The sequence below is a fragment of the Buteo buteo genome, chromosome 8 (assembly GCF_964188355.1).
Source record: "Buteo buteo chromosome 8, bButBut1.hap1.1, whole genome shotgun sequence".
NCBI classification, from domain to species: Eukaryota; Metazoa; Chordata; class Aves; order Accipitriformes; family Accipitridae; genus Buteo; species Buteo buteo.
In genome coordinates, this window is record NC_134178.1 from 15,145,745 (window position 1) to 15,163,979 (window position 18,235).

The window sequence follows — 18,235 nt, forward strand, 5'->3', positions numbered from 1 at the left end:
ATTAGTCATCTGTATTAGATGATCAAGTACTGGTCAGGGAAGAACGGTCTGCCTCAGCCACAAAAATACCTGGAAGAACTTGAGCCTCTCCTGCTGGGGAACTGATCAGCTATCCTACAGGTAACGTTTCAGAAGGAGAGCTGATCCGATCTGATCCAAGAGCTTACTAACACCCAAGGAGGTAGGTGGTCTCACCTCCCTATTACCTTTGCATTCCCATCACTTCTGCCTTAGTACCCCAAAGACAACAGCTCTCTAACAAGGCCTTGAAAAACAGTTTTGTCCCAAATCTTCTTACAGTAACAGTCTTGTCATTGGGTAAGAGAATTCCCCGTACAAAACCGACTGTCTGAAGAAGCACAGCCAGTCAGCTGGTCTGGGGCTCAGTTAGGATGCCCACCTGCTCTGAGGGCATGCTTGGTGTGCCCAAGTCTTCTGCTCAAAACCAGACCGAGCCGGCTTTCTTGTGAGACCGAACACTTAAAATAAGGCAGAAACATTAGGCATTCTGCATAGTATTTATTTATAAACAAAAACATTGCATTTGATCACATACAAGTTTTGATCCAGCAAACTCAGATTTATATATTGTTTTTTATTTTTTAATTTTTTTACAAAAAATACATTTTAACAAGTAAATAAAAACCATTTCCATTAGTCCACTGTTCTCCAAAGTGTAAATGTACAGGGTAAATTTGCCATTTTTAATATAGACATATGCTATATTTTGCCAGTTGTCTATAAGAAATTCAGCTACAGAGTCTGATGAAACATAATAAATAATGATTAAGAAATGGAAAACTACACACCAATAAATGGAAAATATAAACTTTTTAAAAGTCATACAAACAGTTATATTACAGCCACCTCTTCAAAAATCAAACATTCAATTTATCCATTATAAAGTACAACAGTATTGCATTACCCTTATTGGCATATTAGAATAGATAGCATCTTAAAATTGAAATACTGCCCATCAAAAACTGACTGAACTACAACTAAGAGGAACATAATCTAATTAAATCAGGACAGTAGCAGTGCAAAAGCCAAAAATGTTGGCTTTATAAAAAAAGATACTTCCAAGGAATGAACATACTAAACACTATTTCATGATTTTTATTTTTTTTTAATTTTTTAAAAGCAAGAACCATTCTTCTTGATCACTGTTTGGATGACAAATACCACCTCAGAGTAAAAGGTGGATTTGCTGTCTTTGACACCTCTCTTCTCATTCCTGATGACTTCAAAAGAAAAACATAATTGGTTGAGGATACTGTCACCACTTCTCTCAGTACCATTTCTTCCAGGAAGTGTTTACGTGAGCATTAAAGCATAGAACTAGTGGCTTAAGAGTCACTATAAAACATTTATGGAAATAAAAAATGGAGTGGGGAAGAGGGACTCCCCTATCTTGCCTATAATAAAAGACGTCTAAACTTTAAGATAGCATGAACGAGTTATATTTGAACATTTTCAGCTTTAGCTCACTCTGTAGTAGTTAATACCACAGATAAGGAAACATGCCTCCTTTTCAAAGTACTTCCATTCAACTAGTTAAGGATTTAGTAGTCTGACTCATCTGTACTCAGCATGGTACATTCTGATAGGAAGGTAAGTTTCCGAGAACCGAATCTCAGGACCCTCACATCTCAGCCTGAAAGACTCCAAGGCAGACTATATGTTTAATACTGCAATGATTTGATTTTTGAGATTATATATATAAGCATTTGTATACATCACAGAACCTCTGTGTCAACCCTGTTCAGCACTGGGCTTCCCTGAAAAAAGGCCTTCAGGTCTCAAAAGGTGGTGTTTGATGCAGAGCAAAGGTTGCCCAGGAATTCTACCTAGCTTTGGATATGCCAACCCAGCTTGTTCTCTCCAATGGTCCAGCAGGATGCTTCCCATTCCACCAGTTGCCTTTGACTTCGAAAAAAGTAGGCAAGAGCTCTGTGTGAAATCTGACCATTGAAGCCATGTACTGGTAACATACCTGGACTTGTGCACCAGCACTGCTGTGTTCCAATGGGAACTATAGGGTAGAACTGAAGATCCCTCTGACTGTGCGCAAATACAGACAAGTTCTTGGATGTAGGGAACAGCAAGCAAGTAGCAAGGGCAGGACAAAAACAGGCATGTGGTTTTCATCACTGAAAAGGCTGAAATATCCTAGCCATATCCCATGGAGTTGTTTATGCTGCAAAACTATGTACAGATAACGTTCTTTAGTGACATCAAAAAATCCAAAAGGGAGTCAAAGATCACCAGTTTTCAGGATAAAACCCCTTAAAGAATTTTTCTTTTTTTGGTAGTAAAACACAAATATTACCCATATGGCCAAAATTTTCGTCTACTAGTTACATTCTATCCCATTAATGCAACACACAACATTGCCAACAGCAATGAAACAATACTGTAGTATACAACAACACTACTAAGGTTTGTTCTGAGAAGGAAATCAAGGAAGGTTCTTTTTTGCATTTTTAATATATTCTACTACTTAGATTTTAGAAGAGGAAATAATTGCAAGTATTAATGCTTATATAACATCAAAAGTCAACGAAAAAGCTTTTGTAGAAAAGTATTAAGATTCCTAATAATAAAAATATTTGCAAATTTAATTACAAATACATTTTAAAAGCAAAATCCTTAACTAAGTACATCAGGGTTGGTCAATATTGACAGTTTTCCTTTAAGAGGAAGTGAAGGTAACACCCACTGCATCTGTGGGAACATCTAAACGTGTAGAGTATATACACTTATTGATTAAACTATGTCAAATATATAAAGTGAAGAAGCAGTATATACAATTTTGAACCTACATAAAGGTTATAATGGAAGATCAGGTAAGAGTCTGCTAAAATCTTAAGATATTAAGTACTACTGATTTCATGCATTTGTTCTACAACTTGCCCTAAAATTTCATCTACTACATCAATATCATAATTTACTTGCTGCAAGTCTAGATCAGGCATGATTGTAGCCAGAAGTTGTCCAACATTCACTCGAAGGGAGCGTAGTTTCAGGCTGTGAAGAAATAATTAGATATGATTAGATGTAGATGAAGTTTTAAGTTCAAATACACAGTACTTTATTTAACAAAGCTGGACTAATACTGTATACTGGAAAGGCTCTGTACATGACTTCCATAAACCAACAAAAAACCTGATGCAGTTAAAGCTGCATCAAGGTAATTTCAAAATCTACCAGTTTTTCAAAGCTGAGCCTCTCAAGTTTTAATTTTGAAGGTGTATATTCCCTTAGTTTCAAACAAATACTAAGCGCTAAACTGAATTCTGCCTTTTCCAAAACAGATCAGAACTATTTCTGAATGCTTTTATTTAAGTTAGCAAATAAGCACAGGCACAATCCTTTATCCCACAACACCTTTTTATTTCTCGAAACAATATTAAACCACAGTATTTTTATACATTTAGAAGCACAAACTACTACCACCTATGGGAATAAAAGAAGAAAAAAAGAAGAGGAGAAGGCAAGAAAGAGTAGTTTGTCCAAAGGCTTTAAAATATGAAGAGGAAATAAAGTAAGAGTTACAGTACAGGGAAAATGCTATGCCGCCTCTTTTTGCTTTCTTTCCTGGATCCCTTTGCTCTGTCCTCTTCCTGATCAAATTGCTTCCAAATCACCCATCCCTTCTCTTGAGCATTTCCTTCTACCATCAGTTCCTTTATCATCTCCAGTAGCCAGTCTTCACAGTGCCATCATATCCCAACAGGACTTGTGGTAAAAGTTACTTACAAGTTCTGCATATATTTGCTAATTCTTTTAGGAAGCACAAGTCAGATGCTATAAGAAGAAAATTAAATGCTGGCAGATAAAGGGGAGATTTAACCACAGAAAAAATGAGATTGAAAGGGGTCTCTGGAAATCACCCAGTCCATTCTCCCTGCCCCCACCTTCAAAGCAGGGCTAACTCAGATCAGGTTGCTTGGGTCCTTCTTGTGTTTTGAAAATCTCCAAAGATGGAGATTCCACAATCTCCCTGGGTCCCTTTTTCAGGGTTTGACTACCCGAGCTGTGAACACTTTTTTTCTCTAATATTTAAACAGAATTTTCCTTGTTGCAGCTTGTGTCTATTGCCTCTCATCCTATCACTGTGCTCATGAGAAGAGCCTGGCTTCATCTTTTCTACACCCTCTCATTAGGCAGCAGAAGTGAGCAATAGGATTTCAAGGTATTCCACCCTTTGTAAGGCTATATCCCTCAGATTTCCCTTATGTATCAGATGGTCCAGGCCCCTACCTATCTTGGCGGCCCTTCAGTAGACTTGCTCCAATATACCAATGTCATTCATAAACCAGGGAGCCCAAAACATGGACAAAATACTCCATGTTTGGTCTCACAATCCCAACAGTAGGCAAGAATCACTTCCCTCAAACTGCTAACTGAACTCTTGCCAATATAGCCCAGTAGGCACTGGGTTCTACCACCACAAGAGTGCACTGCTGACTTGCATTCAACTTTTAGTCCACCAGCATCACAGGCTGCCTTCTAAGCTGCTTTCCTATGAGTAGTCTCCAGCTTGTTCAACTGCATGGGGTATTTCCAACACAGGTGCAGAATTTTGCAGTTGCCTTTGTTGAATTTCCAGGTTTCTTTCAGCCCATTTTTCCAATTTGTCAAGGTCCCTCAACAGCAGCCCTACTCTCCAGATTATCAATGGTTCCCTCCAATTTGATGTCATCATGAATTTACTGAGTTAATTTTGCTCCATCATCTAGGCCATTACTGAAGGCATTAACTGTTACTGGCCTCGATATTGATCCATGAGCTCAGCAGGCTGGCCAATTTTATGACTCCCCTCCTGGTCTACCTATTCAAACCTTACCTCACAAACTTTGCTATCATGATATTATGGCAGTCCACGTTGAAAGCTTTGCTAAAATGAAGGTCCACACAGCTGTTCATCTCACTGTAAAAGGCAATGAGGCTGCAAAGGCACAATTTGCCCTCAGTAAATCCATGCTGGTTGTTCCTAACCACCTTGACTATCATGGGACTGCAGGTGGCTTCCAGGTAGATTTGCTCCATGGTCTTCCCAGGACTAAGACTACACTGACCCACCTGTAGTTCTGCCTGTCCTAAATATGGGCATGATGACTGCCTTTTTCTAGGCATCAGGAACGTCAACTGCCACAACCTTTTGAGATACTGTTGCAAGGCCAACTCTCCATCAATTGGCCAGCTCCCTCTGATGCATCTCAACTGGTCCCATGGACTTGTGTATGTCAAATTTGCTTAAATGGTCCCTTAATTCAGTCATCTTTTATTACAGGTAATGCTTCACTCCCCAAGATCACCACTTAGCTCAGGGACCTGGGTGGCCAGAGGGCAGACCTTACCAGTAAAAACCAAGGTAAAGAAGATGCTGGGTACCCAAGCAATTTGTGCCTCATGCACCTCGTATCCAGCTACTAAGTACCTGCCCCACTGAGCAGGAGGCCCACATTTTTCTTAGTTCTCCTCCTGCTGCTACTGTGCTTACAGAAGCCCTTCAGGTTGCCCTTCACAGGCCTGGCCAGTTTTAACTCCAGCCGAGCTCTGGCTTTCAAATCCATCCTACATGCCCAGGCAGTGTGCCTATATTCCTGATGGACTGCTCATCCCTGTTTCCATCTGGTATGTGTACTTCTTTTCTGTCTTTGCTATTTCTATTAACCGAGAGCTGCAAGCTCCCTATTTATAACTTTAAACCCTCGTTTAGTTCAAAGATACACTCTGGACACAACCTAGTTCCATAGGATTGGTCTGCAGCAAGAAGTTCTTACAGGAAAGGTAAGTTTCAAAATGAGACCCAAACTCTTTTCAGTAGAGTATTATTGATCCAAGAAAGAAAAGTAGAATATAAAAGTGAAGTTCATCTACACAGCATAAGCTAATGATCGCCTTCTTTCCTGCCTCCTTTCTCTCTCCTTGTGCTACAAGTCATGTCTAGAAATTGTATAACATTTTTGATATTTTAAGAAGTGTCAGTATGGCATTCTATTGTGCAATGGCCAACCCTGATCACACAAATACCCAAATCATAGAAAAAAACAAACAAACCAAAAAACCCCACTTGATAAAAAAAATGTTACTGAGTTAGGAGTCAAAAGAGGCAGTTGAAAAGAATTCCAAGCATCACATTTTATTATATGATAATCAGACATGACCTTCATCAAGATGATTCAGATACAATCAGCCAGTCAAAATCTTGCTTGAAATATAGTCTAGAAAGAACAAAATTGATACCTTTCTCCATCAGAAAAATTTACAGAGTCTTCTACATTACTTGTGGTAGAATCATTTGCACGTGCTACTGCTTGTGGAATCGAAGCTTTTAACTGTGCGATTTCTGCTTTGAGTTCTTCACATTGACAGGAAATCTGATTTTTTTCCACTTCTAGTAGTTCAATCTGGCAAGTAAATACAAATAATTTTATATATGAAATAAAATTGTGGTGGATTAAAATAAAGACAACTTATACAAATTTAAATCATTTAACTTTGTTGACTGCTTTTAATTAACTTTTCAGTGAGATTTTAAGATATGATAACCTAGACAAACTGGTTTAAAGTAGCCAGCTGTCAGTTGAACCACTGTATGTGTGCTCCCTCTAAACCTGCTCAGTCTCTCTCATCTTGCAGTCAGAGCCACTCAGAGCCTTGCAGTCTCTCTGAAGTTTTCTTATTTCTGTTCATGGAAGCAAAAAACCAGAAGCTCCTAGGCTAATTTAGTATTTCTTCCCCCTTTTAGGTGGCTTGATTAGTTAGTGGACTGAACTGTACAACACATTGTGTACTAGAACCACTATGAAACACCCATTAAAAAAAAAAAAAGTAATTGTTAATTTGAAGGATAGATATCACTGTTCTAACAAACATACCTCGCTTTTATATCTGTCTCTCTCAATGCTGCATTTGTCCAGTTGCCTGAAAACATCATCCAGCTGCACAGCAATTTCCTCTACCTCACTCTTATTTTCACCATCAGCACACTTGCTGCATTCAGTTTTTAAGTTCTGCAGGGTACTGCACTGTTCCTTGAGTTTTTCTATTTCTTCTAAGGCCTGTTCATAGAGAATTGTCACTTCTGCCAACTTTCTTTCATGAACCTTTTCTTCTTCAGATGAAGAAATTGTCTCAGTTGACTGATGGCACATTTCTTTTTTTACATACTTATTGTTCATTTCTAAAATCCTCTGTTCCAGTGTTTCTACTTGTTTGGTTAATACTTCACATTTGTTTTGGTACATTTCTTTTTCTTTGTTTAATAATTGCAGCCGATTTTTCAGTTCATTTCCAAAATCTACAGATGTCTCAGAAACATCATTAACATTGTGCTGTTTAATTTCCATCTCTGCCCTGGGAACTTGAATATCGGTGTCATCTTCCACCTCTTCCTTTTTAACAACTATGTTTGGGAGCTCTGTCTGTGTTGATGAGGTCAACTGTTCACTTTTTGATTCTGAAGTAGCTGCACTGCAAGGTTCCCTGATGTCATAGTTTTCTATCTGCTTCTCCTCTTGATCCAGATTAATACATTCAGTTTTTACTACAGGAACATCAGAATCTGCTGAAGGCTTTGGAGTACTGCTCTCCTCTAAAATAATGACATCTTCATCATCATCATCATCATCATCATCATGGTTGTTGAATGTTTTGTCATTTAATCGAGGTGTCTTTAAAGACACAGGTGTCATGCAACTAGATGTCTTCCGTTTAAGACTGAGAAGCAAAATATGAAACTGTTTATTGTATTGCTCAAAAAGTGCAAAGTCATTTGTTTCAAACTATGTTTAGTGTTTCTATAAGCATTGTTAAAAAACACCACTCAGTAACTAGAAAGGGACGTCTCCCTGCATAGTATTTTAACGTGTGTAGCCAGAGTAAATACCTTTCCTGTAAAAACAAGTGGCTGACATCCACACACTAAATTACCTTCACACATCATTTTAAAACAGACTCAGGCTCAGTATCTGCGGGAACAGCCCCCTGCACCTGTTCCTTAACAAACAGAGGTTAAGGAAAACATAATGCAGTGTGGTTAACACAATACAGTCTTTTCCTAAACAGACAAACCACTAAGCGATTTTCCTTGCCAGTATGCAGTATTTTTTGCTGCATTCACTTTTGTACCTCATAAGGTTTCTAGGTACCTTTAATCAACCTGCTGCTTCCTATAGTCCCGAAAGTGACATATGAATTTTGGCAGCTATCACCTGAAGATGGGACTACACCCAACACCATCATTTTCATTAAAAAGTTATTAATTTTAGAAATAAATAGGAATCTACTTTGTACAGGTTCACTAACCTGTTATCGGAATCAGAATGAGGTGAAGATACTGATCTATTTAAAAGAAGCAGAGGTCTTTTGACAGAAGCATTTGATGTTTCTGGTAAAAGTGATCTTGGAGCAGCTTCCTTTCCACTCATGGCTGAGAATGTTTTGAAGTCTTTACTTGAAGACACAGGTGTTTTTAAAAACATTTCATTATTGATCTGTACGGCAATATTCATTAAGAATGAAAAGAAACAGACATTAGTAGATTCTTCAGAATAGGTTTAAGCAGTTCTCCTAAATATCTGCCAACACCTAAAACTCTGACTCAGACGTTTCTTATGTATGGTACAAGGATCTCCTTGAACCTGGGCTCAGTATTTTGCATTAAGAAAGGCTAAGTTAGCAAAACTTGCACATTGCAAACCTCAGTTTTCTTAACTTAATGATTGCACAACCCCTCCCCCTCCACCCAAACTCTACTGACGTGTGTGAAGTATTTCCTTCATGTTGGTTTAAGACATGAAACATACTAGAAAGCAGCAACTTCTAGATCATAATTACAGACTTCTGGGAGATTTCTCAGAGGACTCTGAATGATGTACGCCAGCTGCACACTCCTCTCCATGCACAGATTTATTGCTGTCAGAAAGCAACTTTCTGATCTTACAAGTCTTTCTCTAGAAAGAGCTATTTTGAAGTACCCTGTAGAATCTCAGGCAAGAGCTTCTCCCAAGCTGCATCTCTGTCTGAAGTCTGACCATCATACACTAAGTATGGGACAGCCATCTCTATTAAAGCTGCTCATAATTAATTCAGTTTGTCTAAAATGAACAATACTTTACTTTCAGAAAGTACTTTTGTACTTGGATAAAAGTAATGGCAGAAAAATTAATACAATGAAGTATATAGGTTAAAACAGCACATGCAAAATCTCCTCTCCAGAAACAGAGTGATCTTAGGTTAGCACTTTACTTTGAAAGCAACTTAAGCTAAATCACATTTAGGAAATTTGATTCCAAGTTACAATCTAGACATTCTCATCACTCAACCATGTTGATTTGCATTTAATTTAATTTGAATTTGAGTGCCTCCTTGCGAAAGCACAGCTACTACAACTCTGTCCATGCCCACCCCCTGCCACACTTTTAAGGGCATCTTTAACTTTCATATCCTCATCACCATCTCTCTACAATGAATCCACTTTCAATAATTAGCTGTCATGCCATAAAAACAGGTATGAGTGACTGACATCTTTTCTAGTACTATTTTGTGAGAGGGCTTTGTCCCTCTCAAACTCTTTTAAGTACTACATAGAAAGCAACGGTGTATTTTCCATCATCGGACAGCAAAGATGGGGGATTTTTGGTTTACTAATAGTGAGCATAACCTGCACAACCGTCAAAACAAAACAGGATGTTGAACCAGTCACTTGGCCACTAGCTAAAGCAAACTCTTAACTCAAAGCCTGGCCTATTTGATCAAACTGCATAGTATTGTTGACAGCAAGAATAACTCTGCAACCAAAGTCAGTTCCTATCAACTTCAGGAGTTACCTGGTGGCTGTACTCTAGTCGCTTCTTCAGTTTTTCCCTGTCTCTTCACAGCAGCAAGGGAAAAAAATTAAGAGCTTAGATTCAAAATGTTAATTCATTATTAAACCAAGCCAACCTCAAAAACTAAAAGCAAACACAATACTCCTTATCTCAGCTAGATACAATAAAGTAAAAGCAAACGTATTCTGGTTTATTGAATGAAAATTTTCTGCGTGAACTTAGAAGCTAGTATAGCTTAAAGTTAGCTTCACTTCAAACAAGTTCTCTCTCAGATTAAGATTCAAAATTGAAAAAAACCCCAAACTCCCACTTCTAGAATGCTAGCCAGCATTAGCTGAAATTATCCAAGTCAGTTTTTTTTCCATACACCTTAGCTAAGAATCCTCTCTCTTATTCTTAAATAAATGTATTGAGGTATTCAGCTGCTTCAATGTGGACCTGGAAAACAATAGTTACCTAGACAAGGTCTCCTAACAGCCCTAGTAGCTTGCTGCTCTAGCATCCCAAACTGTCCTCATATTGCTTAGTACTAGGAAACAATGCCCCTCTGAGAGCTGTACTTGAACACCAATTGCTATATTGCTCTCCTTAGTAGTTATTAAATGAGAGAGGCCCCTTTTGTTACCACTTTCCTAATTTTGATTTAGGAGGGCAAACAGGCATTAAGTCACAGAGAGAAATTTGAATGTAATGTCAACATGCTAGTAACAGAGAAAAGAATAGTGCTATTCACCTATTGACTGCTACAATCCAGTCCTGATTTCAGGGCACTATTTTCTGACTGGATATATTCCCAGAAGAGTTGCAATTATAACACAGGCAAGAGAAAAGGGCATTTACTTTTCACATTCCTTTTCTAGTGTTGAGACACTTGTAAGAAAGTCTAGTACTCACTTTTTCTTGTAAGTTTTCTCATATGTAGGATGTATTAAGTCATCATCTTCTGGTTCTTCCGGCACATTACAATTCCTGAGTCGAGGAGAAAAAAAAAAACAACAAACCAAAACCCCCGTGACAAAAAGAGCTTAACATCCATGCTTACAACAGGTGATAAAATAAGAACTAAAAGCAGTATTTAGATATTCATCAAAATCTAATTTTACCGGAATTGTGGGTCAGGGTTCAGTGAGCAGTACCACTTTTCTGGCAAGTGCTCTATTCCATCTGGCAGCTTCCGCCATTTCAGACATGCATCACACTGTACCCATGTCTGATCAGGCTGTTTTCTGTGATGGGAAAAACATCAGAACATTCATATGAAAAGTTCATTTTCATGACTGAGTGTAAAACAGTAATAACAGTATGTAAAATTCTTTTATTTCGAAGTGATACTCACTGTATCTCCTCAACTGGCAAAGCTAATGGATATTCTTCATTTTTCTTTGTTTTCATTTCATTCCAGTAATCATTAAGCTTTTCTCCTAATGCTGCTATTGTAAGTCTAAAAAGAAAAGTTTTTAAAAGACCGTCTTAAATAATCAAATACTAGCACAGAAAGAACCTTTTTAAACTACAGTGAAAGAACAAACGTATGAACCACTCTAATATTTCTATTGCACAACAGTTAAGCTTTTTGCTTTTAGAAAATCCTAGAAACTAGGAATTGTGTGAAGTCATGTTTGTCAGCAAAGAAATTACTGGAAAGATGAGTTGGAGCACAGACAAAGACTGAAATCAAGAGTGCTCAATTCAGAAGCACTGTGAATGTACAGTGCAAACCCTGAAGCTACCTCACCAATTCAACCTCAATCATAGAAGAAAAAAGTACAAACCCACCTCTGTCAATCCAGTGTGTGTATTTGTATATGTGCATGTGTATTTGTAGATGTATTTGTGTATGTCAATCCTAGCTGTGTATTTGGCTGACATTTCTGTACATCCATTAACTGCAGGTTCATGACTACCCTATGCTGATGTACAACAATACTACTACATTGAGACTGCAAGCACATGATCACTTTAATGTAGTATGAAGTCTACATGCTTCTAAAAGGAGCAGGCTAGTCTTACCCTAGGTTAATTTTTAGCTGGATTAGTTTCCTGATCAGGGCTCATAGTGCAGCTCAGTGACTACCAGAGCTGGCACACACAAGAGGGAGTGGTGCGGAAGAAGAACAACAAGCCCCACAGGTGAGGTAGAGATAAGACTGCCTCTTGTCAGCATGCTGAATTTACGTCAGAGTAAAGTGGCTGCATAACCAAAGCCTGAAAGTTAGACCCTCCCTGCTTCTCTTATTCCAACACCTACACCACCCTGTCCCTTGAACTAACACAAATGTTTGTGCAGTGAACTAATCTGACCTAGAGAGTTTTGATCTAGATCACCTCTGAACTCAAGTCATGAATTTCTGTGCCAAAAAAAGGAAGCACCACAAGGGCAGAAATGAACAGCAATGCATGGATGGGATCACATCTCTCTTCAGAAGAGGGCAGAAGGGCAGGTCAGCTTACACTGATCATGAAATTACAGCATCAGTTTTACGTTTCTGTTTTGGGCTTGAAAGTTACATTTTGAAAACCTGTAGTACTCTTTGAAGAAAAACCTTTCTAAACGATCTTTCATCTCTATGCCCACATTACAAGTGTTTTTAAAAAGAAACAAGTAAAAAGCATTCGATGCTCACTGTGCCAGCCCGTGGGAACATAGCGCAAACCTTGGTCAACACCAATGACTATCCTACAGTGTTGCTAATTCCTCACCCTCTGTCAAGGGGACTGTTAGTGCCACCACACCGGTAATGATTCAGGGAACACCTGCATTGAAAAAACTAACACAAGAGCTATTTTCCAGTTTGACCAATTCCCTGATCCGCTTTACCATGTGTTCTTCTTAACAGCTCTGCTAGCACAATGGTAATAGAAACACGGGAACTGCTTAAAGCTGGCAATACCACTGCAAAGAGCAGCACAAACTGTTGGTATATTTTAAAGATACAGATTGAACCGTAGTGGCTGTAGCAGCTATCAGGCTTGCTGCTCCTCCTCCAGAGGGCTGCTGTTTCAACAGCACAAATAACCAGATTTATCTTCTTATAGCTCCTCAGCTGCTGCAATTAACAGCTCTGTTTATTACAGCACTCTGGTGTGGTTTCTGGGTTATCTTTGTATGCAGAGCTGCATATAAATCAGCAATTCAGGAAAGGTGTTGTGAACAGCTCAGCTTGCCAGTGGAAGCTGAACCACAACTCACTGAAGGTCAAAACATGCATCTTGACGAAGGTAATGACTTCTCCTGCCAAAGTTTACCCCACCTGTGTTTGCAAGTCAATACCTTAAATTTCTAAGTCCACATTGAAAGCAAGTGTTAGGGCACACAGAAGTGCCTGCTCCTTTAAGGGCATATGGTCAAAGAAGCCATAAACAAGAACATACAGAGACAAACCTGACTGCCAAGGGAGGTAGTGATAAGAACAAACCTGGTTGGTCACGCTAACTGGTAAGGATATATGGAGTGTGAGAATGTTTATTTCTTCTGTTGGGAGGATAAGGAAAGGGAAGGGGACAAACAGAGTCATAAAACCCGATAAATTAGCGTTAACAAAGACAATAACCAGAAACAAACCTGGTCAGTCACACTAAGTAACGGGCTACCAAGAAACTGCAGGCAAACTGTGATTTTGCAACTGACAAGGATGCAAACCTGAGGGTCCAGGATGTTTGGAGGGGGTGAGTGGAACTACGCCAACTGATGAAGCAATGTGCATGGGGAAGGGGGAGCAGGGAGGAAAAAAGGGAGGGGTAAATAGAAAAGGGTATAAAAGGAGCTGGTTGCATGTAAAACAGGTTTGGTCAGTACAGTTGTCTGGCTGAGCCCTGTGCCTGATCACCACAGTCTGTCCTATCTTCTTGTATCTTGTTATTCAACATTTTCTTAACTCTCTACATAATCTCATTCTCTAGCCCAAGCGTATGCGTACGGCAAGGACTAAGTGCCAGCTACTGGTGAGAGCTCTGTGTGTTTGAGTGGATTTGGTGCCAACTCCTGGAGTCAAAACCAGGTGTGTGGTGTCAGCTGCAAGCGCAAGTGGGGGTATCAGCTGCCACCCACTGAGGCAGGAACGGTGTGTCCTCCCAAAAAAAGTTCCTGGGGTGGACCAGCATGAGTGAGGGAATATAGAATTATAAGCAATATTTTAGTAAAATCATATATCTGTTGCATTTAACCCACAACTAACGGCTGCTGTGAAATCCTTTGTATAGCCCTGTACCAAGGCCGGAGTAGCTCTGGTCAAGATCACTTGAAATCCTTTGTATAGTCCTGTACCAAGGCCGGGGTAGCTCTGGTCAAGATCACTTTAACTACTGTGAAATCCTCTGTATACCCTTGTACCAAGGCCGGAGGAACACTGTCAAACGTACCTATTAGGAACATTTAGAGCTTAGATAACGAGTTTAAGACTTTAGGTATAATGGACCTAATGTTTATTTGTAGGAGTATAACATAGTATGAAAGAATGTATAAAATGTCAGAAATTCAAATTAATGGGAACTAAGAAGAGCTGAATGAAGTAATTTGCAGTTATCTGCCAAGAAATAGTAAAACCACCTGCCAGGGGCCAAACTGCACAGAATCACCTGAAGGAGGTCAAGAAGCGGACAAGTGAGGAAGACTATGAAAGACCACCAGAGGACTCTAGAAGACCACCAGAGACCTTTAGTGCGCCTGCGTGATGGACATTAACATATGCTAATGATTTCCCAGAAATCTGATGAATATGCAAATGACTTCCTGGAAATCTAATGAATATGCATGAGTGGGTTCAATATAAGGTGTACGACTTTGGTGTACAGGTGTGCTTGGTTTGTGAGAAGACTCACCCTCGCACCTGGCCGTCAATAAAGAAGTGTCTGCTTATCTATACTAAATTGGTGTTGATAAGTTCTTTATTCCGAGTTTTCGGTAACACAGGCAGGGGTACAAGGAGGACAGAGAGGTCGTGCTGGTACTCAGGGGATCCACAAATGTACACGTGCTTGTGAACCTAGAGTGTCATGTGTGTGCCTTCACTGTGAGCTTCTATCTCTACAAGCCAAAGAGGAGGAAGGGGACTTGGCTGTTTGTGTTTTAAGTGAGTCCTATATGTAAGTGCACCTTGTCTGCAGCAGTCTGTGTAACCAGCCATTTCAGTGTCCTCTGTGTGTGTGTCTCTGGGACATGTGCTCAGCTTTGCTACTGGTTGAACCTGAAAACAGGAAAGTGGCAGTCGCATCCCTCAGCCTGGGCAGAAACCCTGGGTCCCCGGGCTGGGCTCCAGTGGCTGTGCAGGAGGGAGTCCTGGGACAGAGGTGCTGGAGGAGATGGCTGCTCCTAATACCCCTTAACATGAAGCAGCACAGAAAACAGAAAATAGCCTTGTCATCATGAAAGGAAAGACAGTAATACAGAGCGGAACAATTCTCAAGGTTTGTATTCAGGTAATTTTCCCTGGGCAGTTTTTACACCTTAGCCTGAAAACTGCTTAGGGAACTCATCCCCTCTAGCCTTTCCTCCCCCACATGCCTCCTTCCACAATGCCAGCACAACTGATTCACAGCAAAGCAGTGTGAACAGACTAGGAAATTCACCTGGCTTAAAAACAATTATAATTTCTGAAAATTTTAAGTCAGACTAGGTTCCCAATCTGGTTCACAGTTTAACTATAGGAAACATCACACTAGATACTGACTGATGGAATGGACAGAGATATGTGAAAAAGTGGCAACCCTGAGTTAGAAACAAAAACTGAAACAGTGTCCTAAATTACTGCTGCCTTCAGGATGTCATGTATTTTAAATGGTCTATCAGGTAGCAGAGGATTTAAGGGCATTCAAGTCCACTCTTAGGAAAGAAATTGAAAAGAAGGGCTCAAAAATATCCAACAAAGCTTTTCCAAAAAAAGACCAAACAAAATTTGTTATGAAAAAAAGTTAATAGTGTGGGATTCATGTATCACAATTTTAGTCATGTGCCATACAAATATCCACATGTCAGTGAGTTATTCTGTGCTCATTCTACAATCAGTGAGGGGAAGAATTGCAACCAACCACTTTTAGAGCACTTGCTTTAAAACGATGTGTATCATATGTAGACTTCACTGACTGCACAATGAATGCAGTATGACCACTGTATATGTAAACAACCCACCCCTACTGTTCAGAACAGTCATGCAGTTTAATGATGGAACATAAGCTTTTATTCTTACTACTTAGAAAAGAAGAAGCCTTTATCGTCAAGTATGTCACAGTGAACACTATTCAATAGACAGTCTACATAAAAATATACATTTACCTGTATTCATTTGTGTAGTCAAAATCTTGTTTATTATGAGTTGGTTTTAGGAAGTTGCATTCAATAATCCCAACTACACCAACACCCATGTTGTTTGCCTGTAAGAAATTAAGATCTATCAAGAAAAACAATATATATTCTATGCTAATACTGCAAGAGTTTGTCAGATGTAATTATAAGCTATATATACACTAGGTAAAAACTCCTCCTCTCCAAAAAGAAACTCTTGACACAAACCCCCTAAATCAAAAAAAAATCCTCTGTTCCACCCCTCTTTTTGTCCTGAAAGATATGCCCAGGCCCATATTTTGTGTATCAAGCTTACTTTCAAAAACAAACATTAAAACAACTGCATACAATTTAATACAATTTTTAACTGCTGTACAAACTAAAAAAGGTGGCTTTATAAAGGATACATTAGTATCCTCGTTCTCATCTGTATTCTTTTTTAAAGTCAGCGTTTGAGTGAAAATGATTTCTAAAGATTTTTAAATATTTTTGAGCTTTAATTTCTTACCTTTAACTGACAGCCAACTCTTTCATAAGCTTTGATGAGTCTGTTTTTATGGTACATCATTATTCCATAATGATCTTTGTTTCTGCAGTTAAATCCAAATGTAATTCTTACTGTTTTAGCCTTTTACCAGATATTAAGGAAAAATCTCATTAATCTCATGTAACACAAAAAATATAGTTACTCTGAGTGTTCCTTCTAAATTGGGTCCTGGAACTTTCTTTTTTAATATTGAGATAATTTCTTCAGTATGTATTTACAAAAAAAAAAAAAAAAAAAAAAAAAAAATCACATTAGTTTAACTGCAACTTACCCAGCAGAATCCAGACAGCTTACACAAAAAGTCACATCATTAAATTCAGCATGCAATGATGTAAATATTAGCAAAGGATACATTCAGAAATTTTGGCCTATATATATCACGTTCAATGAAGGCAAGGCTTTTCGAAACCAGCTGTGTTTTCACTTTCTGTCCTCGCAGAATGATCTGCATTGTTGGCTTCAGATACAAAATACTGCAATAAGCCTACAAAACATAGAGTAACTGCTGTTACTAAAAAAACCCCCAAACATCAAGATATGAATATTGTTACAATACACATTATCTTTAGCAAGAGAAACTCAAGTTTTAATTAAATTTTATGAAATGTGTTTTTTTCCAACTTGAATCTGGAAAAATAGGTAATGCAAGTGTGCATAATAAGCATACATATATCACAAATTAAATAAATAGCAATTGAAGGACAACTTTTATGAATACAAGTTAATTGGGTGTCTGAAGATGCATTTTTACCACTAAAAGAGCTCTCAAACACACAAGCCTCTCTTTTTTTTATCCCCTACTGGCAGCTTAAAAATTATATTACAACCTTTAAAATAACAAAAAAGTGTGTTAATTTTGTTCCAAACAACTGCATATTATCATAGCTTGATAATAGCTATGCAATCTTCTTATAAACCTGTAGATCTATGAATTTTAATTTGCATTTCATTTATCATTATATTTACAACTTTTAGTAATTGAAGTGGATATAGGACTTCAGTGAGTCTTAGAATAATTGAAGGTTTTAGTTCAACTGGAATAATACTTTCTAATACTATCCACAAGAGGTGCCCAGAACACCCACTAATTCCAGATGTGCTTTCTTACAAAAAGAAGCCTTCAAAGCTTATGAATCAATAGTGGAGACAATGGTCATATCAATTAGCTCACAGAAAAGCCTTGTCCCTGTCTCCCTGCATGTATTCAAACAACAGAGCTGCTTCCCAACTCCTTTACCTCTTTTTGAAACCTAGAAATGACACTGTTTTAAAAGATCCACATGGGGATAGCATCAGTGCTATATGCACGTATACCTGCACTACGATGGACTGTTTACTGTGCTGCAACCACACACCCCCCTACTTAATTTCTGAAGCTACTGACTGCATTTCTTTCTTAATCCTTAGTGGATAATGATGGCTACATTTAATAGCAAAAGTTATGTACAAGACGACATAAATCCCAGTAATTTTCTTCTAAATAAACAGCAAATGTTTACACAAGTTCACAAATACATTCCACCTTCAATTTTCAAAATTCATTTTGACATATTGCCCTAACATTTAAATTCT

At 38.5% G+C, this 18,235-nt stretch overlaps 1 protein-coding gene across 5 annotated transcripts in view; it reads right to left on the reverse strand.

Annotated features, from left to right (window-relative positions):
• Positions 1 to 504: 504 nt before the first annotated feature.
• MORC3 (MORC family CW-type zinc finger 3) overlaps positions 505 to 18,235 on the reverse strand; it is a 36,756-nt gene continuing 19,025 nt past the window's right edge. For 4 of the 5 annotated variants that reach the window (XM_075033718.1, XM_075033722.1, XM_075033720.1 and 1 more), the window contains 11 exons: positions 17,016 to 17,147; positions 16,625 to 16,744; positions 16,108 to 16,205; positions 11,176 to 11,280; positions 10,943 to 11,065; positions 10,734 to 10,808; positions 9,840 to 9,882; positions 8,317 to 8,504; positions 6,888 to 7,728; positions 6,253 to 6,416; positions 505 to 3,027 (listed from right to left, as the gene is read on the reverse strand). In XM_075033718.1, coding sequence (XP_074889819.1) covers positions 2,874 to 3,027; positions 6,253 to 6,416; positions 6,888 to 7,728; positions 8,317 to 8,504; positions 9,840 to 9,882; positions 10,734 to 10,808; positions 10,943 to 11,065; positions 11,176 to 11,280; positions 16,108 to 16,205; positions 16,625 to 16,744; positions 17,016 to 17,147 — 2,043 coding nt within the window. In that variant the 3' untranslated portion in view covers positions 505 to 2,873. The remainder of the gene's footprint in view (positions 3,028 to 6,252; positions 6,417 to 6,887; positions 7,729 to 8,316; positions 8,505 to 9,839; positions 9,883 to 10,733; positions 10,809 to 10,942; positions 11,066 to 11,175; positions 11,281 to 16,107; positions 16,206 to 16,624; positions 16,745 to 17,015; positions 17,148 to 18,235) is intronic. The other variant, XM_075033719.1, reaches the window with a different exon arrangement.